Source organism: Antechinus flavipes, chromosome 2, assembly GCF_016432865.1.
Source record: "Antechinus flavipes isolate AdamAnt ecotype Samford, QLD, Australia chromosome 2, AdamAnt_v2, whole genome shotgun sequence".
NCBI classification, from domain to species: Eukaryota; Metazoa; Chordata; class Mammalia; order Dasyuromorphia; family Dasyuridae; genus Antechinus; species Antechinus flavipes.
Genome location: NC_067399.1, coordinates 82,389,693 through 82,414,729, shown reverse-complemented (window position 1 = coordinate 82,414,729; position 25,037 = coordinate 82,389,693). Strand labels below are relative to the sequence as shown.

At 38.7% G+C, this 25,037-nt stretch overlaps 1 protein-coding gene across 1 annotated transcript in view; it reads right to left on the bottom strand.

The window, feature by feature from the left end:
- Nucleotides 1-6,514: 6,514 nt before the first annotated feature.
- GALM (galactose mutarotase) overlaps nt 6,515-25,037 on the bottom strand; it is a 53,548-nt gene continuing 35,025 nt past the window's right edge. The window contains exons 5-7 of the mRNA XM_051975147.1: nt 8,839-8,980; nt 7,742-7,916; nt 6,515-7,512 (exon numbers count right to left, since the gene is read on the bottom strand). Coding sequence (XP_051831107.1) covers nt 7,435-7,512; nt 7,742-7,916; nt 8,839-8,980 — 395 coding nt within the window. The 3' untranslated portion in view covers nt 6,515-7,434. The remainder of the gene's footprint in view (nt 7,513-7,741; nt 7,917-8,838; nt 8,981-25,037) is intronic.

Sequence of the window (25,037 nt, the reverse complement as noted above, 5' to 3'; positions counted from 1 at the left end):
TGAATAGGAAACAGGTGAGTGAATTTCTTTGCTTAGCTTTTGACACAAAATTGTGTAAAGAAGCCAGGATTTTGGGGAGAGGCAGTCACCAATCAGGAAGGGGAACTCCAAGGTGAAAGTTTCTCCAAAAAAGAGTTACAGTTTTAAAAAAACAAACAAACACTTACTTTGAAGTCTGATGACCTGTCATTGTTTATATAACTCTGTAATCTTGGCCAAATTGTTTAATCTCTCTGTGTCTGTTTTCTTTTTTGTCAAATTTATGGACTAATTGGCTAGTTCTAAATCTATTATTCTATTTTAATCTGGAACAAAGAACTAAAATTTAGCCTCAGACACAGAGAGGACATTTTGTTTTTTAAGGGCAATCTTTATCTACCCGTACTCTACTTAATTTTTGTTAAGTGAGGCTTTAGCTCATAACTTCTGGCTATGACTAAAAGAGCTTCCAAGCTGCCTTAGCCAAGAGAGGCTTTCTAAGTTACTACACCTTGGCAGACTGGCCAGCAGATGGTCCTGAAGAGATGAAGCCTAGAAGTTTGTAGATGGGATAAACACCAGAAAAGTGCTACGTCCAGTAGTGAGCAGAGACATCAATAAGGACGCAACACTCAGTCAATCAACAAACATTTATTAAGACTTAATTTGAGTCAGGCTCCAACAAGTATAAAGAAGGAAATAATCTTTATTTGCAAGGAACTTAATGGTCTAACCAAAAGACAAAAATGGTACCTTTCTAAGTATGTACAGAATACATAATAAGAGAACATGTATATACAAATATAAAATAGTTGAAATCAAAGTAGTTTTGGAGAGAAGACAGTAGCAGTTGGGGGTCAGTGAGAATAAAGAAAGACTTCATGTATATGGCAGTATTTAAGCTACAGCTTGAAGAAAAAGATTCTGTGAGGTAGTAATAAGGAAGGACTTTCAAGAAAAAGGGAAGAGGGAATTTAAATTTAAAAAATTTAAATGATTGTCCCTTGTTCTCAAAGGGAACCAAAATGACATCACGATGTTGAGTCCAGCTACAGTGTGCCCATTTCTGCCATAGGTCATGCACAAATGGTCCATATGAAGACTACTCATGTTTGTTCTGGGCTAATTCAATTCTGCTTTGCTCATAGAGCACAGCACCTTCTCTGATGAGGGCACACCATGTTGGGTGATCTTGTGCCAGAGCATCCCATGTCAGTTCCAAAGAGAGAACTTGAGAGTGTTCTTATATTGCTTTTTTTCTGACCACCATATGTGAGCACCTGCCTAGTGCAAGTTCTCCATAAAATAGTGTTTTTGGCATGGGTATCTCTGGCTTTCAGAGTTGCCAGTCCCTTGGATTTGCTGCAGTGGAGTTTGAATGCTTGGCCCTTTAATTCATGAAAGGAACTTAGTGTCTGGTATCTTATCCTGCCATGTGATCTTTAGAATCTTAATTCAAATGGAAACAATTCAGTTTCCTGGCATGGCACATTAATATACTGTCCAGGTTTCTGGGTACTTTGGGTCAGGAATAGCAGATAAACCAGTTTGGCTGGATCTCAGAATGTAAGAAGGGGGACTAGGGTTCAATGTGGCTAGAAAACTAGGTTCGGATTATGTTGTATAGGACTTTGAAAGCTAAATAGGCGACTTAATCTTACAGGCAAAAAGGAACCACCGAAGTTGATTGAGCAGGCAAATAACAGTAATCTGCATTTAAGGAAAGAAACTTTGGTAATAGTGTGTAGTGTGATCTGGAGGAGTGAGACACCTGAAGTGGAGAGACCAACCCCGAGGAGATTGCAAAGAAGTGGAAATCAAGTAAGTAGAAGACATGAGAGATTGGGTAGAAATGCTAAGTTTTGACACCTAATTAGATGTGTGTGTGTGTGTGTGTGTGTGTGTTTGTGTGTGAAAATCTAGTCATTAAACCTTAAACCCGAATCACTCAAGCTCTCACTGATTGGCCAACAATAATTCCCAGATTAAGTCCCACTTAGTCACCTCAGAAGGAATGTAAATAGCATTTGTTTCAGTTTGGGACAGAAACCCTGAGAATTCTTCCTCTCCCAGATAGATAGGGTTCTGGTTTTTGGTTTTTTGATTAGGTAAAAGAGGCCATTCTTTGCCTCATCAGTCAAACTGAGAGGCTTAAAAAGGCCAAGGTCTCCCACTGCATCCAGGACCATCTCCACTCATCCTGATCTATATTTTTAGCACTGGATCCAGGTGATTTGGGAGGAGAAAGTGAGCCCTTCCTCATTTAAATCCAATTCACTGGCATGTGATGGTATCATCTCTCTAATCTCAGGGTCTTCTTTAAGAACAAAAGACAAAACAACAATAACAGATACATGGAATGAGGAAGAGTGAGATGTCAAGGAAAATGATGTTATTATGAACTTGTAACTCAGCACAGATAGTGGTGTTCTTAACTGAATCTAGAAGAAGAAAGAGGTTGAAGATAAAGAATGAATTTAATTTTGGGCATTTTGAATTTGAGGACACCCCGTTTAAAATGTCTAATAGGCAATTTGAAATGCAGGAACAAAGCTCAGGGAAGAAAGTGGGGCTGGATATGTACATATATGAATCAGGTGTTTGGAATTAATAGTTAAATATCTGAGAGCCGATGAGTGAGAGAGAAAAGAGGGAGTAAGAGGAGAAGGAGGAGATGTGATGTAGATGATGATATAGCAAAGAAGAAAGCGTAAGATAGGAAGAAATTCAAGAAATAGAAAAGTCCCAAAAACCTAAAAAAGAGTATCAACAAGAAGAGTACATTCAATAGTACCAAATGCAGTAGTCAGGTAAAAAAGTCTGAGTATTCAGGTTCAGCAATTAAGAGATCACCAGTGCTTTGGAGATAGCAATTTCAATTGTATGATGAGGACAGAAGCCAGATAGCAAAGAGCTGAGTAGTGAATGATAGGAAAGTGAAGGTAAGGAACCCAGTTTTTCCTTATATTTGACTAACAAAAAGAGGCGAGAGGAAGAAAAGTTGAGAAAAGAGTAGGATGTAGGGAAGTCAATAGGTCTGTAAGATATAGACAAGTCAATAGGTCTAGGGACATCCCACAAAGCTTGCCTGCCCAGTTACATCCAATGACATATGTGACTCAGTGGGGAAGACTCTTCCCTTTGACAGACAAAGCAATCTCTTGATTGATTCCTTTGTCCTCCTGATGGTGATGGTGGTGGTAAAGCGTATAGATAGCTCGCTGGCAACATAATGCCAGGTCTGAAGTCAGGAAGAGTCACCTATGTGAGTTCAAAATCCAGCCTCACCCGCTTACTATGTGACCCTGGGCCTGTCACTTAACTCTATTTGCCTCAGTTTCCACCTCTGTAAAATGAGCTGTGAAAGGAAATGGCAAACCATTCTAGTGTTTCATTCCAAATGGGGTCATGTAGAGTCAGACAAGACTGAAGCAACAGAATAAAATACATAATTTACTTAATATATACTTAATATATAAATTACTGAAAACCTTTCTAAAAAGAACTCTTATCCTTTTCAGAAAGACCCTAGACATAAGCTGTACTTTAGCTTTAAGGGATTTTACCCATGGCTTTAGAGGAGGTAAAAAAATAAACAAGAAAAGCTTGATTTCTCTCTGTAGATATACCAAAGGGAAAAAAATATATATTCATGATGCTGAAGTTTTGCTTCACTAAAACCATTTGTGTATGTGCCTTAATGTTCTGTTCAACAGGCGATATGGTAAGATATCACTTCCTTAAAAAGAACACCTACATGGCTCTACAATGTCATCAATTCAAGCTTGTGCAACTCCTGACCATCTTCCAAAAGTTCACTTCGGATGTCCCCTCAAATGTTGGAGGCTTTCCTCCCTTTCTGCTGCAATCACAAGAGTACCAGTGGAGCACTGTGGCTGTTCATCTATCATCTCTTGCTATCATCATGAGACCAGACCATCTTCTTTCTGGAATACAATCTTTGATGACATCCTTTCTTCTTGTTTTTTTTTTTTTTTCAATTATTCCTTATTGATTGTAGTCTACTCACTCACATCCACCATATGCCTTTTCACTGACCTCTGAGAGAGTCACCTTTAGTTTTTCAGAGGCAATGGTGTCCTAGGTCTCACTGCCATACAACAACAAAGGCAAATTGAAAAGATGGACCTTTGCCGTTCCATAATAACTTGGAGTAGGAGTGAGAGAAGTTGGTCACTAAGTGTTCTTCAATTTCCCCAAAGCATTCCAGCTTGTTCTCCTTTTCAATCCTGGGCCCAGCTTATTGTCCATCTGTATTGTCTGTCCCAGATACACATACAGACAAACTCTGCAGGATGTCTCCTCTAATGCATGTTGAAATATGGACAATGGAAATTCTTCATCCATTTGATCTTTTCTGTGTGGATGGACAGGTCAACTCTCAGACTTTGAATGATCACAGATCTTTTTCTGGATGCTTAGGAAGATCTTGGGGATTGATGCACAACACAATGTCATCCACAAACAGGAGTATCTGAAGGACCTTACCAACTGGGAATCCCTCCTCAACATGGACTCTAGATTTGCAGTTTGGAGTTTGTTTGTTTTTTTTTTCCCCAAAAAATCATGCAACATGGTTATATTTGAATATTACTAAATTAAAACTTTTCTTCTATTAGTAGCTGCTTTAGCTACCTGAATTCTGGACAGTTACAGCTAATTCATGTTTTAGCAAATTATATAGATATCCTCAACTCGAGCATTCTATACTGATGGAAGAAATGAGAAAATACTCAGGGCCAAGTGAGCCAAAGACTGAATTTGCATTGTTAAACATTCACATATTTTTAGAGGAAAAGCTAATTTGTTCTAGGGTCCATACTAACTCCACTGCATCAGCCTCAAACTTATGGAAGAGCAAGGTGGGTCTAAAATCTGGGCTTAGTTCAATAGTCAACCTACCACCTGTTTGAGTGGTAACTGGACATCATGTAATATTCAGTAGCTAAAAGCATTTTGTGTGGGTGGGAATGTTCTAACAGTTAAAAATCCAACCATGCTACAGAGAAACCCCTATCCTGCCTAGTTTGGGCAGAGGGTGAGTACCCTGACTTTTAGTGGTGGGGTGCTGGTATTTATGTCACAACAGCTATCTGGTGGCAGCTGAGTTTTAAAAGCTGAGTTCTGAGTTGCACCTGTTCCTTATAGGTTCCTAATCTGAGGCAGAGAACAAAGTATTGTTTCCCAGTGCTATTTGAGAATATTCCCTTTTGCTTGATTTCTATTTTGAGGTTCCAGTATCATAAGAAATCTTCACACAACATATGCTCCCCGTGGTCAGTTTTCTGGCATTTCATCACTTGAGATAAAAGTTCAAGTGATCTTAAAACATGGGTAGGGAAAACATCGTAGCAAAACTTCTGTCTCTGTGGAAAGTGTTGGTAAAGCTCCTGAGTACTAAGTACTATCTTATTGGAATATTATCTACTTGGAAGGCTATCTACTATTCCCACTTAGTGATTCCCAAATTTCTTCCCTTTAAGAACTCTTGTGAACTCCTGCAAATATTCATGATAGTAGTTCCTTAGAGAAAAGGAGAAATCATAACTGAATTTGCAAGTCTCCAAATGAGCAATGAAGTGAGTAGATTGTCACTCAGGTTAGGGTCTGATAATTTTCATAATATTGGGACTCAGGGATCATACACAGTAGTGTAATAAAAAGCAGGAGGTGAGAATGAATCGATAACAGGAAGGATATTGAAGTAAGATGAAAATGGGTGAGAATTACTTCTGCCACCATCTGGGAGCAAGGTTTGGGGAGGCAATACACAACTCCTATGTTTTGGATGCACTACTCCGGTTTTCTATAAAGAGGAACGACATGAGTTTTTTTTTTTTGTTTTGGATGCACTACTCTGGTTTGTTTTTTATAAAGAGGAATGACATGAGGTTTTTTTTTTAATCTTTTGCCAAGACCCTAGAATAGAGAACAAAATAGGGTTATACCATGAGCCTTAGGCACATTGTTTGCATTTCATAGTTTAGTTCTTAATCATATGCTGTCTTACAATTGTATATTTTTAGACAAGGACAATATAGGAATTTGTTTTTCTCTACTATGCATATGTATTAGAAGCTTTTTTTTTCTTTTCTTTATTCAATGTAGGAGGCTGGGAGGGAAAAAAAATGCCCGTTAAAAAAAATAGATGAAAAATTTTCTCATTTCTTTAAGTGTTAGTCTAGCCTCCCCCAAAAGATAATATCTCCTTTAAGGCAGACTCTACATCTTCTAGATCATCTCATCATCCAGTTTCTAGTCCAGTTACTGAAAACATTATATACAGAACTGAATTTTAAGAGAGGACTATTTTCTAATTTCAACAGAACAGGTGATAGAAAGTGAATATAGGGAGACTGTGATTCACTGAAGCATATTCTAATAGGATTTCTTTTCTTTAGAAAAATACTGGCACTTGGACAGAGATGGGAGGACCGAAACCAACCACATGCTTTTGACTTGGCTAATTCTTCCTAGGACAATGATCCACTGACTGAAAAAATGAATCCATTCCTTTTCATGTGCAGAATTTTATTTTATTCAGAATGAGCAATAGGGTATAACAAAGTCATTTGATATTTCTATCATACTAAATCATTAACACAATGCAAATACTGGCAATTCTGTTGTTCTAGAAAATAAGGTTTCTGGCAGCCAGACTTATAGGAAGTAACTAAAATCTTAGTCTACTTCCAACAGGTCATCTCTATTAAGTTTTTAGTTTAGTGTAATTCCCTCACACTAAAGTAGACTACAGAGACTACAATTTCAAGTTTTGCTGGCTTTTAGTGGTTGATGTTAAACCAATTATCTCCACCATATTAAAGGCAGATAATAAAAAGTACAAGTATCTCATGTCCCTTGCTCAGCGCTCTCTGCTAATTTTTACAAAGGACAAGTGAAGAAAAAAAGGAAACCATAGCCAGAAAAGGAGTCAGAAACTTTTCACTTAGAATTCCACAATAGACTTTGGGAGAGAAGGAAAAAAGAGAGGGAAAAGACAGGGAGAACAAAGACATATAAAGTCAAGATCTAAAGCTTGATGGGCTACTAACAATAATAGCCTTAGCTCTCTTTGGCCCTCAGAGTACTAACATCCCTACTTACTTATTCCTAGTGTAGGGGAAGAGATTTGGATTACAGTGAATGGTGTTCCTTATTTCCTGCTACTTTCATTAGCACAGGGAACAGAGCTGACTTTTAAGCATAGCCTGAAATTAGTCATTTTAGAAGATCACCAGTATTTAAGAATCTGACTAATTAATCTAGCAACAAGCACTTTGATTACTTCAATCCAGCCGATTACTTTTATATCCTTGAAATGTACACTTCCCATTTTACAAAGAGGAAGCCTAGGACCTTGGTCACCAAAAAGGCGTTAGATGGATTTCCACTGTTCACGGTCTTCATCCAGTAGGGCTGACATGAACTTCCTTAAGCCACAGAAAAACTGAACCATGTAGTGTGGTTGTACTCTTCCCCTGGACAGAGGAGTATCCGAGGAAAATGGGGCTGTATAAAGAAACGAGACCAGTTAGAGACCCAAACCCAGGGGGTACAGCAGTAATGATAATACTCTTTTGGAGCAGACTGGCAATTTCATTGGTATAGAGTAAATTCCTTATACTAATGCAGGTCAGTAGCTGCTCTGCAACTTAATAACTGTATAAAGCAAAATAAAAAAAAGTTACAAAATCAAACGACAGAGCTGTGAAGGAGCCAACTATGGACTTGATTGTACCTTATTGACGGCATCTGGCCAGTTCTGGGTCTCAAGGCAAAAAGCTGAATGTTTGGGGTACACAGCACCCCCCTTTCCCTTCAGTGTTCCATCTAGGAAATTGGCTGTATAAAACTGAACCCCAGGCTGGGTTGTGTATATTTCTAGTTTCCGTCCACTGGGAGGATGATAGACCCTAGGGAGGAAAAAAAAAATTAAAAAAAATATATGCATATATACACACACACACACACACATACACATATATAGAAAACATGTATTAGATTAGTAAAAGTGGGGGGAAGAGTCAATTTATTGGGAAGAGGGAGGAGGAACAGGGGAGACAAGGAATTGGGCAGTGAACAAAGATAAGAGTTAATGGAGACATACAGGCAACAGGCAGAAAAATGAAAAAAGTTTTCATATATTGGAAGAATTATTAATTGATCAGTAAATAAACATTCATGTTCCTATGATATGCTAGGCACACTGGGGTGACAAAAGTGAAAACCTAACTTCAAAGAGCTTACAATTTAAGTCAGAAGAAACTGTGTAATATATATAGATACAAATAGAATGAATGAAAAATAAAAAGTAATTTGGGGCATCTTTTTCCCTACCCTGCCCAGTCTCCTGTGAGAGGACAGAACAGCCCCTAAATGAAGGTGGTTTTGAGGAGTGGCTCTAGGTCATTCACCCAGGATTGTAGAATCATCCTAATCACGTACAATAAACTTGGAGGAATGAGACAGAGCATTGGCTGGGTTGGAAACACTTCTCAGAAAGATTCAAGGACTTGGAGAAACAATAGAAAGGTAGAGATTTCTGAGTTAAAAATGCTACCTTATCTTCTGTAAGTGTTGGGAAACCAGAGAGCATAAAACTAATTGAGATTCAAATTCTAGATTTTAAATCTGAGATCTTAAGTATCAATTCAGGATACTGAAGCCCAGTAAAATATAGTGATTTGCTCAATCCAAATCCAACATGATTTCCAAAGGGAGGGATGGTTCCGTTAGTCTCCTGTAGGCTAGTGTCTTGTATCTAGAATGGTGGGGGAATAATTCAGTAAAATAGGAAGTGACGATCTTTCCCAGAGCAAATGAAAGATGTCTGACCTCACACAAAAATGCTTCTCTTTTGTATCTTTCAGACAGAAGTTGTGGTCAAAACCATTAATCTGGAACTTCTCTATGTGCTTTCCAAGTTCCACTGGCTTCCTCAGGTCAAAAGCAGTTCCTTGCACAGATTCCACTATTCCTAATGAGAGGTAACCCAAAAAAAGAAAAAAATTTGTTAACAAGCGCCAACATCACACGCACAAACATACACATACACACAGAAGAGAACACATTCTCCATTTCTCTCCAAATATTGATATGTAACAGGAAAAAGGAAGAGGAGAGGCTGGCTGAACAGCTGTGCAAAATGACACTAGTCCCTCTTTAATGAAGTTATAACTAACTACGTAAGGTTTGAAAGACTAGAAAAGCAATTGAACATCTTGAACAAGGTCTCAACAGCTACCCAAGCTGCTCATAAAGAGTCCCAACACCAAATTCTGTAATACTAGTTCCAGATAGTTGGATTTGGCTAATAGTAGCAAGGCTAAAAATGAGAAATGACTTGACACCTCAAAGAGACAAGGAAAAATTAGGAACTTCTATCTGACAATATGGGGAAGAAAGAAATGACTGGTATCCTGCTCCATCCACTTCTGCTTTTTGTAGGTCCCTAAATGAGAAGACAAAACGAGACAGACACTCCTATATCTGTTACTCTGAGTCAAAGAATAAGCCTCCCCTTTTCTACAGAGAGATCCGCTCTTCCTTTAAGAATTTTAGAAATGTTGTAATGTTAGTTTGTCTTGACCGGCACCTTCAAAGTTGCATATAGTAATTTGATTTCTTACTGTAAATCTTACAGTAATGGTGACATAGTCTTCTTACTAATATTATTAAGGAGACTGAGTATTCCCTATTAAAGCCAAGGGATATGGGTATCTTGGGGAAGTTGGGGCTACTCAATAGGTCCTTTATTTCCCCCCTAGCCTCTAGAACTTCCATCTTCCGGACCTTGCCAATTTACTTATCCCAATTTATAGCCTTTACCCTTATCAAAGTGAATTTGTCCCATCTAATATATGTCCCTTCCCTTTAAAACCTTCCCTCCATTCAAGAACTACAGACAACAAATAACCTTTTAAGAAAAACTAGCTGGAATCTGTGTGTGTGTGAATTTCCAGTGTGGAAATTCCCTTCATCTCTGCATTTTCAATTCATCTTTAACTTTAAATCAAAGAGGGATTCCTATGGGAACTGAGAAGTCAAATGGGTTGCCCATAGTCATAAAATTAATATATCTGATAGGCAGGAGCTGAGCCCAAGTATTCCCAATCCTAAGGCAAGCCCTTGGCTATTCTCCTAGGTTCCTCTCATCATTCAATAAATTCATCAATGCTAATATTATTAATATATATTAATGTCTTAACTGTTACCTTTCCCAGAAATATAATTCTCAGAAATATGAGTAATATAATTTTATAGCTAGGACCTGAAGAGATCATCTTATCCAATCTCTTCAGAAGAGAAGGAACAGGAGATGTGAGAAGGGAGTGATTTGCCCAAGATAACACATTAATTCATGACAGGTCAGGACTAGCATTCAGGGCTCTGGAATCTCTGGAATCTCAAGCACGGCGCTCTTTCTATTACAACATGCTATGTTCTTTCCATTACACCACATGCTACAGTGGAAATTTCAGATGTCTGAGGTTAGAAATTAAGTAGGAGGCACGTGTCTTTCTAGAGACACTTAAAACTACATAATGAAACTACTCTATGACACTGCCTCTTTCAATGTTAGTTAAATTGACAAAAGTTATGAGAAAGAATAAGCCCATGATGATGTTATACACATTCACTTCCTGTGAAACACAACTCATTGAACTTCAAAAATGGATTCCATGTGTTTCCACTGAAAAAGAAGGGAGAGAGAGAGGAAAGGAGAGAGGAAGAGAGAAAGTAAGAGAAAATGAGAGAGGGGAAAGGAAAATAAGACAAAAAAAGAAAGAAGCAGGATTCTAGCAGTTAAATGTGGACTGAATCTTCAGTCTGACTGCACAAGGTTTTTGAATGCAGAATAATGAATTCCTTTCCCCTAATGTGAACACATTCATCTGGTTCATCCTTAATGTAGATTATAATAAATGTATTTTGGCGCTCATGATTAAATTCATTCATGCAGATTACATCATGCCCCTCAGAACAAGAGTTGCCAAACCCTTTCGGTCAAGTGGGCTGGGGTTCTGGTCCAGTTCAAGTGGTTTATGCAGCTCCATTCCCAGAGGATTTTTCCACTGACTGCCCCAAATGGTCTTCAGGATGGTTAAGCTGAGGTGTACTGCCTACTTGGCTGCTTCCATGTGAATTGTCTTAGGAAGATTCTGAAGATCACTTACCGGATTATGATACCAGAACTGAGGTCCTTTCTTGAACTTAGCTGCCAAACATTGCAGCTCTACTGCAGAGACCACAACTCCATTGGGCTGGCACAACTGTACGAATGCCAAATATAACTTCACCCAAAAATTATTTTATGGACAACTCACACAGGGAAGGTGCTCACAAGGTGGTCAGAAAAAAATGACCCCCAAAACGATTTACTCAAGGTCTCTCTTAAGAACTTTAGAATCAATTATGTAACAAGGGAGACACTGGCACAGGACTGCCCAGAATGTGTGCCCTCATCAGAGAAGGGGCTGTGTTCTGTGAACAAAGCAGAATTGAATTAGCCCAAAAGAAATGTGAGATGCGAACGATTAGAGGAGCCCCCAGATGTTCACATGGACTACTTGTGTCCAGCCTGTGGCAGAGCACTCTGAGCTCGTATTGGTCTCGTCAGCCATAGTCAGACACACTGCAATTCAACTCTAACATAGCGATGTCCTTTTGGTGGTCCTTGAGAACAAAGGACAACAACCAGCCTCCTTGGCTGCCTCATACAGGAGACTGATTGGTGCCATTAGGAGAAGAAAAGGACTATGAGAAAGCTCTTTTTAGATCCTTACTTAGGACTAGGCAAGGAATACTCCCGTCTGGTAGATCTACTTCTTGCCAACTCCACACCACACTACAGGTGAAGTCCCCTTCCCTTCTGTTCCTTTCTTTCTAGCTCTCATTAGAAAACAAGTTTCTTGAGAGCAGGGATTTTGCTTGCTTGTATTGATAACCTTAGTATTTAGTGCAGTGCCTGATGCATAGAAAATCCATTTCTCATCCTTCATCCTTTTCTTCCTACTCTCCTCCCTCTTTCTCTTTCTTTCTATCATCTTTGAGTTTTGGAGGAAGCTCAGTTCCACTCCTTTTCAATCTAGGAAGATGTAGCTATTGATCACTCAGAAGTTATCAAGGGGCATCTGAGGATCTAGTCCTGCCTTTGCTTATGGCCAGAATGTGTCAGCTCCTCCAGCACTCTCCCAGCTCTGCCCTAGGGAACAAAGAGTTTGACAGGGTATAAAGTGACAATTAACCCACCTTTACTTTGATCCCAGAGGCCAAAAACCACTCAAACTACCCTGCATGTCATCATGCCCAAGGGGCAGCAAGACTCTTTGATCACCATCCAGCTTTGAACCCTACAGTTCCCCAATTCATCTTTGATTCCCCTTGAACTATCTGAGAATTGCCAGTCACAGATATGCCGGACTGAGGAGTCTCTGCAGATTTTATGGACCCAGTGCTGGTCCCCAAAAAACAAGCACCCTGAGATCTCATATTGCTTCAATGGCAGTAGAAGCAAGAGACAATCAGCCTGAACTAGTGACAGAAGTCCAATCTCTTAAGAGGTTATGAGATCACCAAGGAGAAAGTGTACACAGAGCAGAGAAAAGCCTCATGACAGTCTTGAGAGCCATTTGAACTAATGAAAAAGATGGAGCATCAAAGAGATTGACAAAGAGGGGTCAGGCAAATAGAAAAAGGACATGGAGAAAAGGTCATGAAACCAGTAAAAGATAAAAGATATCTAAAAAGAAGGGGTGAACCACAGCATCAAAAGCAGCAGGGGGATCAAGGAGGATGAGGATTAAGAAAAGTCTTTGGGATTCAGCATAAGAAATCACAAAGCAGATGACAAGGACTGAGCAATGAGTTGAGTTGAGAAAAGGAGACACAGAAGAGAAAAAATGAGCACATTTCAGTGTGATATGATCATGCTGGAGGGAAAGAGTAAGATCCACACAGAAAAGCAGACAAGATTGGCTGGGAAATTCTCCTCAAAATTAGAAGCTGAAATAGTTTATGGTTTTGTTGAACAAGAGAAAAGAGAGTAGAAAGGGAAAAGGGGAAAGTAGCTAGGAGGCCCAAGCACAGGGAGTGTCCCACCTAGAATCAGGAAAACTTGAGTTGGTGTTAAGGACCATGCCTGGGGGCAGGTCCATTCTCCAGGAGCTTCTGCAGCTGTGGATTGTGACACCTGAAGGAGCTGTGGGGCAGCCTTTGCTGACACAGGTGTTGTAGACTGGGAATGAGATAAAGTGGAGGCAGAGGGAAGAGATGAGAGATCAGAGAACTCAATGGCCTTTCAGTCTCCTTGTATCATCCTCATCTGCTCACAAGAAGAGATAACAATTCCAGATACTGGTGTCTGGATTCTGGAAACCACAGGAGCAGCAGATGACAAGTTGGAATCTTCTTGCTTCAAAAAAATACTAGTTGTTATGACTCTTAACATCACTGAGTTTCAGAAACTCAGGATAATAATAGCTAGAGGTTGTTGAAGATTAAAGAAATGGCTTATATAAAGCAGTCTGTAAACTTTAAAGAGCTATATAAATAAATATCAGCTACTATTATTACCCTAAAGCTTTGGTGGGTTTGGGGTGCCAAAAAGGTTTTGATGTTTTTTGATTGTTGGTTTTTTTAAAACTTATTTTTGTCACTCGCCAAAGATCAGGAGAATGAACTTAGGTTGTCTGCAAAAAATAAGACTGTGCCTCTGATGTTAAGAACAGAACTAGGTGTCAAAGTTGTTCTCTTAGAAAGCCTCAGAACACAGGAAACTAAGAGATAGAATGGTAGCCTCAAACAGTTGACTCATTGGGTTATTCACACACCAGAAAGCTTTGGGTTATTTGGAAATAAACTGTTTTCTGAGGAGCATTTCCTGTCTTCTTAGTGCTTCATCAGGCATTTTGGCCCGAGTAGTGAGATGCCAACTGATTAGACTTCATTCTAAAGAAACAGGATGGCAATTCCAGTACAAAGAAGCTGCTTAAGGCACAATCCCTTTTCTTCAATTTCTGTGATTTTTCTCAGGAAAAAAAAAAGAAAGTTTTAGCTATGGTTTTCTAAGTAAAATTTCTGAACTCTTGCTGGCAGATACAATTAGACTTTTAAAAGAACAAACATCTCAAAGATGAATACAGAAGTCTGGCATGGAATTGGAATAGAATGATAAAAATGGTAATACCAAAATTCTAAAGAGAAGTCTAAAAATTGAGGCTCTTGAAAAACGCAACAGGCAATAAAAGAGGCTTTAAAAAAAAAGTTATGTTTAGAATGAGAAAAATTACTGGCATATAAAGATGATATGGCATGATATTAAAGAACTGGCCTTAGAGTTAGGAAAATTTGTGTTCAAATCCTGCTTCTCATATACTATTGGCTGTAAGGCACCAGACAAATCATTTAACTTTTCAGGATCCTGGGCAACTCTGCATGACTAACTTGAGGAATAGATGCCTATTTGTTTTGGCAGAGGAAATTCTCACTAGGAATTCCAATGATAATAGGGGTTTGGACCAGTAAAGGAAAAAAAAAGTTATTTAGTAGTTTTAAGTTTGCAAAGCACTTTACATGTATTATCTCAGTTGATTCTCATTACAACCTCATAAGGAAGGTATTACTATCTACTTTTTGCAGTTAGAGAAACTGAGGCTCGGAAAAATCAAATAATTTGAAATGAAGAAAATGAATGTCAGAAGCGATGGTTTGAAGTTATAGTTTTCCCAATCTCTTCTACCAAGACATTTGGCCTCTTTCATATATAAGCAGAAGATATATGTATATTTGTTATTTTTTAAAAAAAGATTTTATTTTTTACAATTACATGTGAAAACTATTTTTTTTTTAAATTCTGAGTTCCAAATTCTCTCCCTCCCCACTTCTTGAGAAGGTAAAGACTTTGATATATGTTGTATAAATGTAGTATAAATAAATGCAAAACATAAAACATAAATTAAGATCCCCATCTTATAGATGAGGAAACAGACTTAGAGAAGTGAGTGAGGTAAGATTACAAGAGTAGTAAGACCTTAAATTTTCACTCAGGTTTAATTGTTCTTTTATTACATCCTAGCAGTCTCCTTAAACTGCTGACTCATACCCACTTTGGAATCTATTAAAAACCTCAGACCTTTTTCATGTGCATTGCTGTTAAGTGGAACCTGTTCCCTCCAGTAGCTCTCTCCCTTCCAGGCCTTGATACAATGGAAGGACTCCCCACCTCTGCGGTCTCTCCACCTCATAGGTTGGAATCTCCTATAAGGAGGATTCCTGGGCCAGCAATGTTCTTAACTCTCCAGGGCTCACGATAGACTCTGCTGAACTTTCTCTACAATGCCTCCAGCCCCGGACCTTCACCTCCCAATAATACCTTTCAGCCTCCTTTTATAAATTGTCATCCACCATTAGAGTGGAAGCATCTTATGGGCAGGGATTTTCTTTGTTTTTACTTATGTTTATATTTCCTGTGCTTGGCACATTGTAAGCACTTAATAAATTATTTTTCCCTATAACCCCTATTCTGTATTTATATAGTTGGTAATTTTGCAATTCAAGAATCTTGGATATGAATGAATATATATAGCTGATAATGAATCTTGGAACTCATGGGTTGGTCTTTATCATATGATTATTTTGAAAGCTCTATGGTTTTTTCCACTGTGGGTATTTCCCTTCATTCAGGTAGATCACAAACTCTCTCTACTTCATACTATGTGAAGTGTTTTTCTCCTTATTAAGTATGGGCCCATGCTCTACTGCATAGCTAGAAGCATGCCATTTATACCTGTCTCGTGGTCACTCTAGGTCAAAATATTAAATAGAACAGGGATAACATTTGCTAGGGCTTTCCTCCCCAGGCTGATATTAATATGCTTATCACTATATTTTTGGCTCTGATTATTCAAGCAGTTCCAAATTTATTTAACTTTACTGTCAGCTAATCCACATTTCTTCATCTAGTGCATAAAATTCTTATGAAAGAATTGGTCAAAGGTTAGACACACTAAGTCTATAGCATTCCCCTAGCCAATCTACTTAGCTTCTGTGAAAAAGAAAGGAGCAATTTCTAATGCTGAGTGCCCTAAAAAAAGGAATAGAGAAAATGAACAGGTGGCTATCATGAGACCAGGTGTTAGAAATTATAAAGCCAGCTTTTTGAGCATAGCCAGACTTCTTAATTACCCATGGGCCACTGGCATGGCAATGCCAGTTCAACACAAAGACAACAGTCTCCTGCCAAGCACTGCATAATTAAACAAATAACAAATAGGAAAGAAAGGGAACTAAAAGGAAAAAGAATGAGAGAAAAAAAGGAAAAATAACTAGGCACCAACATTTTTCAAGGGCATTGTTCCCTAAAGAGAAAAATCTAGAAAATGTTGGATTATAATTTTATTAGAATAATGAATAAAACGTTTCTCATCTATTGTTCATAGTACAAGGCCTGGCACATAGTGGGTGCTTAATGAATGCTTACTGATTGACAGGTTAATATATTGCTAGTTCTTACTTCCACAAAACTGTTCCTAATGAACAATGCAATTAGAAGATTTTATGTGCCATTATCTATTCTTCTTCAATTCAATGAAGACAGGAACTGGCTCAGTTGTCTTTTTATCACCAGAGCCTAGCACAGGACTTTTGATATTTGAATTTGATAAATGAGTATTGATGGACCAGGCACCTCTTCATTGCTCTTATAAATATGGAATTACAAAGAGAAAGCAGCATAAAGTATACTATCAAACAAATTTACGAGTGAAAAAGAAGATGAGTTGCTTACCTGAAGAAAGAGAGAGCACGAGGTAAAGAGATAACTACCACATGACAGCCCATATGCTCCACTGGTATTCTTATAATGTTAAGAAAATAGGAGAAAGACTTCTATAATGGGGGAGAGGGAAGTCCCTCAATGGCAAACTTAAAAGATATAGACAAGAATTGCAAGGGAAGGACCTATGTGGATGGGTTAAGATAAACATCACTAGAAGAAATACTCTCCAATAATGAAACCATCTGTGTATTTCTTTTATTTTTTAATTAATTAATTAATTTTAGCACATATTGCTTTATGAATCATGTTGGGAGAGAAAAATCAGAACAAAAGGGAAAAACCATGGGAGAGAAAACAAAAACAGAAAAAAGGGAACATAGCATGTGTTGATTTACATTCTATTTTCCACAGTTCTTTTCTGGATGCAGATGGCATTTTCTATCTTAAGTCTATTGGGATTGCCTTGGACCATCTGTGTATTTCAATGTTAGATCAATACAGTTTCTATACATGGAAGACAGGAAGGTATAGGGGAAGGAGGACTAGATCTTAACTTAGAGTACCCAGTCCAAATACTAGATCTGCTACTTGTCACCCATGTCACCTTGGACAAAGTCACTTAATGTTTTTAGGCTAGCTTCCTTTTCTGTACAACAAAGTAGCTGACCTTCAGGATTCCAAATCCACTGTGCTACCTAGCTATCCTACACTTAATTTACTAGTAATATTAAATGCTCAATAAATATGGTATCCCTCTATCAATACCTTTTAAACTTTTCTTTCCCTAGCTCCTTTTCCCAAAAATGTGTTTTCTGCATTGTTTATACTATTAGGGACGCTAAATATAGGGTCATGGATCATTGATTAGGAGCTGGATGAAACTGTGGGGTCATCATGATTAATTCCCTCCATTTACAGGTGAAGAAACAAGTCAGACAGTCTGAGTGACTCGTCCACAATCAAATACCTAGGTGCCAGGGGCAGGATTCAAACTCAGGCCTTCCTGACCCCAGATGCAGAGCTCCCTCTATCCACTTACACCTCAAAGAAATTACTTTGCTTTTCAATGTTTCATTTGTTTTCAATGATCCCAAGGTATTCCATGAAACAAATAAAAAAGTCTTTGGAAAATACTAATATTCCAGCAATAGACAGCATGACCTCAGAGTCAGCTTCCGAATCAGAAAGATGGGTCAAATCCTAATTCTGACAATAGTAGCTGTGTGACCTTGGTGAACATCTAAACTTAATATTCCAAGCCCATCGTTTATTTGTGAAGCTGATTTTTGAAACCAAGTATATGATTTCATCAGGTAGCTTAGGTGGCAGTGGATAGAGTGCTGGGCCTGGAGTCAGGAAAACCTGAGTTCAAATCTAGTCTCAGATACTGAGATGTATTTTTGTCCCTGATGATTTTCATCTTATTTGATTTTCTGACCTATTTGCCAATGTTTTAAACTAGGTTTGTGTCACCTGTAAATTTGACAAGCATAATATTTATGTTTTTAAGTCACTAGTTCACCAATTAAAAAAAAATTCTGTATAATACAGAACCAAGTACAAATTCCCAAGTTACTGCTCTGGAGACAAATGACATTGACCCTTTATCAATTACTCTTTGACTCTTACTATTCAACTAGTTTTGAATTCATCTGGCAGCATTACTATCTAGCCCACATTTCTCCATTTTTTTCTATCATAATAGCCTAGGATACTTTATCAAATGCTTTGTTAAAGTCAGGATGAACTATGTCTCCTGCATCCCTCTCATCAACCAGCCTGTTAACTCTTGTGGGGGAAAAAAAAAAAAGAAGTTCAAGTTAGTTTGACATGTTAGGCTGGCTTACTGTAAGGATACTAAGTTTTCTAGATGTTCATCAATCCTTTCTGTAATGATCTGTTTTTTAATTTGCCCAAGAATGAAAATCAAGCTCGTTGGTCTATAGTATGTACTCTTCCAAAATTGGGAGATCCTTCTCTGTAACCTCTAAACACTGGGTTTGAGTTTGGCCAACTTTCTGGGTTCAGAAGCCAAGTTTAGCTCTTCTGGAGAGCTAGGTACCTCATACACTGGTCTAGGCTTTCTCTTCATAGAAAGGGGAGGGAGAAAGTGTTATGCCCTAGATACTAAGCTATCTCTGACGTTCCTCCTAATTAATTAGAGCCCCCAGATTTTAGTCTGCCTTTTGAACTTTATTTCTTCCTTCTGGAAGCACCGCAAGTCTTTGCCCCAGGGTTGGGTATTTCCCTTTTTCTGACCATCAGTTCCTGAATACCGACTTACCTTCACCTTCAAACTATCTACCACCATCAAAAACAAAATTCTCTGGGGTCATGAAGCCTGGTGGTTTCAATCTTGCAAGAAGATTCTTTGAGTTTTACTATGTAAATGAATGGGCTGAGAAGAGCAATAACAAAAGATGCCAGATATGCTCCAGAAAGGGCTATTGCTCTATTCCCCGAATCCCCGGTTCCAAACTCCAGCCCTTCATCTGTGACAAATGCACCTGATGCATTAGGATGCGTAGCTCAGTGGGGGATGAGCAGCTTTTATGTAAAAGGACTACATTTGTTTTGATTGACTCCAGGGCAGGACCAGGTGCCATGGGTGGAAGGTACCAAGAAGTAGATTCAAGTTTGATGGAAGGAAAAAATTCCTTACAATTCAAGAGGTCCAAAAGGAATGGCTGCCTCAAAAGTTCTCCTTCTAGGTCTTCAGGTACGGGATGGGTGACTAATCTCCTTCCTACATCCAAACCTTTGCCCACCCCCACTCTACCTATGTCCTTGTGCCTGAACATTATCTATACTTCTACCTCATAGAATTCCCTCACCTCAAGTCAAACAGAGCTCAGGAACCATCTTTTCTGATCCCCTTAGGTATTCATGCCCTCACCCTCACCTTCCAATAACTTTGTATTTATACTGTGCAAAATAATAACAATTGTCTCAATAAATGCTTCTTGAATTAAACTGGTGGTTTCTGAGATCCCCTTTAACTCTGTGTCCCCACCAAGCTAGGTTACTTGCTTGGTTGACGCCATTTCCAATCTCTACATTGGCGCAGAATTCCCTTGAACAGATTCTTCCTGGTTTCGTCAAGCCACAGCCCAGGGACCACTTCCTCTATCATTTTCTCCCCTAAAAATAATTCCTGCTATCTACACCACTCAGGTCCTTTTCATTTGACCTCTTTTCTACACCCAATCTTGTTATAATCCAAGGCTTCTTAAACTTTTTCCACTCCCTTTTTACCTGAGAAATTTTTGTGACCCTGGGTATATAGATGTATAAATTAGGTATACAAATCAAAATGTTTACCGGTAATAAATATCACTTTGTGACCCTCACATTCAGTTATGAGATACACATGGGGTCATGATCCACAATTTAAAAAGTTGGATTCTAATCTATTATAGTTATTTATGTGCACATTTCTTTTTAAATTCCTTGAAGAGAAGAACAATGTTGTTTTTTAATCTTTTTCTATCCAACGCCTACCACAGTGACTTTTATTTGGTAGATGCTTAATAAGGGTTTGTCAAATCAAGTCTTCCCACCAAATTACAGAAAGTCCCTCTTTTGATGAGACACATTCCTGGAAACTGTGCCAAGAAGCAGACTGTCTTACATTTGACTGACAATGCTGCCGCATTCATCAGAGCTTGCTTAACTTAATTGGAAGAAACTGTAAATGAGTGGGCAGAGGCTGCTGAGACGGAAAATACAGGGGTTTATTTCTAGGCAGTGTCAAATGAGAGGAGAAGTTAAATGCAATATGGTGGCAAGTGGGATTTCAGTGTTAGTAACCATACAGCAATCCTTGCAAGTTAGCAGCTCGCCTTTAGAAGATCCGGCATTTCTAAATATAATGCTACCGAGATCAGACAACTTTTGAATATATAGTTTTGCCTCTCCTGGATCACTTTCAAACAAGGTTACTGAGACTACAATGCCACGTGTCTATTTTGCAAATATCCTCTCTTCTGTCTTATGCCCGGCAAACGCTTTGACTTTTCTGCATTGATGGCATTTAATTTATATGTGTGTCTATTGCTATTTGACTCAGCTGGGGAACAGAGTAGAAAAGAGTGCTGGGTCTGGAATCTCCCTGAGTTCAAATCTAGATTCAGACACTTCCCAGCTGTGGGATTCTGGGCAAGTCACTACCTCTTTTTGCCTCAATTTCCTCATCTGAAAAATGATTTAAAGAGGGAAATAGCTAACCCATCCAGTATCTTTGTCCAGAAAGACCCCAAATGGGATCACAAAGAGTCAGCTACAACTAAATGATTACCAGAACAAAAAACCTGACTCTTTCTGGGCTTTTAGGTTAAAAGCACTTAGAACTGGAAGAAATCTTAGCCATTCTCTATTCTAGTCCCTTCAGCTGATGGATGAGGGAAGTGAGCATAGAGATCATGCTTGGGAGAGCGCACACACACACACACACACACACACACACACACACACAATTTTCAGTCAGCGATGTGTGCTGAAAACCTCCAGCAGCTTGCCAGAGGACACTCGTGGATGTGTGTGTGTGAACTAGCTTTACAACTAAGCAATCAGAGTCTCATGTGACAGGATTTGAGGATCAACAAGAAGGGCTCTTTTTGTCTAAAAGTTATTTCATCCAAAGATGCCTGAAATACCGCTATTAGGCTCACAAAATATTCAGCATGGAACAGCTGAAAACTCCCTAGCTCTGCAGCCAGAGGCTCCAAGTTCCTTATCTATAAAATGAAGGGGGGTGTATGTGTGTGTGTGAACTATCTGGCTTCCATAGCCCCTTCTATCATTGTATCTATGATCCTATCAGAACCAAAAAGAACCTTAGGAATCATCCAATCCAACCTCTCCATTTTACAAATGACAAAACCAAGGCACAGGAGGCTTAATTGATGTGGCAAAGGTCACACAGGCTAAGAATGCCAAGACTAGAAGCCAGGTGTTCAAGTTAGTATTCTTCCTACTCCTCTGTTTTAAAGTATGTTAAAATTGCAAACTTCCTTGGGAAGGAAACCATATTAAGAAATTACACTTTGGTTTTAATAACTGACTAGGGAAGTTCTCTCAAAATAACATAAAATTCTGGCTGTGGACAGGGTGGATAATTAGGCTCAGAACTTCAAGCACAGGATTAAATAGAAAGCATCAGTAGTTGGTCTTCCAGTAGCCAAGAGGCAGCACGAAGGAGGTGGACACTTATATGAAGGCTGAGAAGGAAAGCAAAATGGGGCTAGAAAAGTAGAAGGGCCTGAAGGCAAACTTTCAAACTCTCAATCTCTCCCCAGGCTAGTCAAAGGACGGGAGCAGGGAAAAATTCAAGGCAGTAAAAAAAGGACAAAGTTCAAATTTCCATTCCACAACACTTGGCAAATTTTGTCAGCAAAGCCAGCTTACCATCCTATGAATCCCCTTTCTTCAGTTGGAAAGTGGGGATAATACCTTACAAGGCTACAGTGAGAAAAGTGGTCTGTAACCACAATTTCCTATGCAAATATGTGCTATTTTTACACGGATCTGAACTACATGTGAAGGCCCTTTCAGATGTGGCACTGCTGCATACCCAGAATTACAGAATTTTAGCGATGAAAGAGACTCTCAAAATCACCTAGCATGACATCCTCATTTTAGAGATGACAATGGAAGCAGAATTTCTAGGACAAATGGGCATACTTTTCCTGGGCTGGGAGTCTTATCTCCATGGGGATGGCACAGCTGTGCTCCCAGTCACATCTGTTCCCATTATGTCTAACCTTTTTTTTCTGTTTCAACCAAAAGCAGCCAAAAGCATCTATAGAAGGATGTCGGGGATTATAATCACACTCTTGGGCACAGGTACCAATCTGCTACCTAATTAAACCATCTCAGTAAATAATTTCTAAAATGCCTATCATTATTTTAGGGAAATAACATAAACAGAATGCTAATTCAAAATGACATTCTCTGGGACATATCTGGGGAGGGATTTTGATATCATTTAATGGTTGGCAGAAGAAGCATCTCTGATTTCTTTTATAGGCAACATCATATTTCACAAATTCCACCCATCCCATATGCATTATCTTTGCTAAAATTTCTCCCCTGATTTTATGTATTCTTCTGGCTTGCAGTTTTATTCCCTAAACTATCTTTATTTGTTTCCTCACTAAGTAACTGCTGATTTCATTCAACCTGTACTGAGAGAGGAAATATATTTCTTGATATTACACATAATTACCTACTGTTACCTCATAATACCTACTGGTATATTATGAGGAAGCTGTGATCAGTGGTTAGTCCTGTTTAGCACTTAGGATTGGAGTTCTGTGGGAAATCAATCTCAAGTGTTATGGGTACCACCTACCCAAGACAAAGTGGAGATCTGGAGTAGCCACAAGATACTTCTAATTCTCTGGCTCTCAGAAGGCCGGCTGTCATTCCTGCTTTGCTACATGTCTTTCTAGTTAATGTCTCTTTTTTCTCTCATAAGCTTAGTTATTGCTGTTAAGTATCCAGGATGATCAAACGCTCACTGCCTCTGGATCTCTGGTCCTTTTCACACAGGACCTATCTGGAAGAAGGGAAGAAGATGGTATTTCCTCCAATGGGAATAAATTATCTAGATATCACACTCATGTTCATGCAAGAAAATAGGGAGAATGTAAAGGCTCAACTAATAGGGTACCATTTTCTGAATTTCTCTTCTCCTATTGCCTTCTTTTAAAAGTCCTCCCAGTAGTCACATGGACGAAAGAAAGAGTTGTGCCCAATGGAGCAAACTCTCCATTCAGTGCATCACCAATCAATATTGATTAAGGGCCTAATACAGCCAGGCAGTATGCTGAGAGCTTGAGATGAATGTCTCCTCTGCTGTGCTCGCTCCCAGAACTCTGTAAGGTCAAGGGACAGATTGGGCACAATCTCGGGTCAGTTACCCTATAGAGAGAAGGGAACTACAACCTTTCCACACTGCTCAAGCACAAGTAGACTGTGTTACAGAAAAAGTATTTGCTTAATTTCCCCAGAAAGTGGTGCTGGTTCAGAGCTGGGCAGCCTCTGCCACTTTGGTTCCAACTATGGGTTATTTGAAAATCACCAAAAAGGCTTCATAGATAACCTAGGATATTCCATAATCTGAGGTCCTGAAAACCATTCTTGTTTTTTCTAAGGTCCTTTAGACAGAGTTTCTTAAATATCTTTCTATTTCACAGACCTCTCATGCAATGGGGTATAGCCTTTGGACCTCATCTCACAATAATGCTTTTAAATTAATAAAATAAAGAGGACTATGAAGGAAGCCAATTGTATTAAAATAAATATGTAAACTATTTCCCAACAAAGTTCATGGACCTCCAGGAAACCTAACAAATCCTGGTTAAAAACGCCTGCTTTCAATCTGTCTCAGCACACAGCAGGTACTTATTATGTGAGTTTATTTAACTGGCTCACCTGAAGGAGAGAAAGATTTGTAAATATTACCCTGGGCAGGGTTGACCTTGATGAATTATTTTCAAGTCAACCCTTGTTTAAATCTGAGCTAAGTCTTGAACCAGAGGAAAGGAAGATGATGAAGGAATGAGAGAACATAGAGGGTTAAGGCATTAGATTTAAAAAATGCTTATTAAAAATCTACTTATCTTTGGACTGCAGTTGTCATAAGGATAGTATTATCTTGCTTAAACTTATATTTATATATATTTCCTCCCACTCTATATTTTTAGTCATCTCTGCTTTAGTTGTCTTCCAGCAATGATACATCTAGTGGGTAGTATCAGTTATCTTTAGAAAATATTCTGGAGAATCATTATAAAAGCATCTTCAAGGTTCACGCTGTGAAACTGTTTTATATTTAATAGTTCTGTAGCTAAACTCCCTTGGAGACATTTCATTCTTAAAAGATTGGCCTGGAGTACTTTAATAACTAGTAAACGGCCATGTTTCTATAGTGTTTTAAGACTTTCAAAACATTCACTTCAAAACAATCCTGTGCAAATATTATTATTGCCACTTTATAGATGAATAATCACAGCAGACCGCATTATGGGTCTACAAAGCTCTTTACACTACAATCTCACCATGTAAAGACAATAAAAACTCAAGGTGACTTCTCCATAGTCATACAAGTAGCAGGTGTCTAGGCTAGGATCTTCCAATTCTGAATTTCTTACTCTTCTCATTCTACTTTTAACAGAACACCTATGAATATAGACCAAGATGAGCTCATCTTATACTAGCTCCTACTCTCCATCAAACGGTATTATGGCAAGGT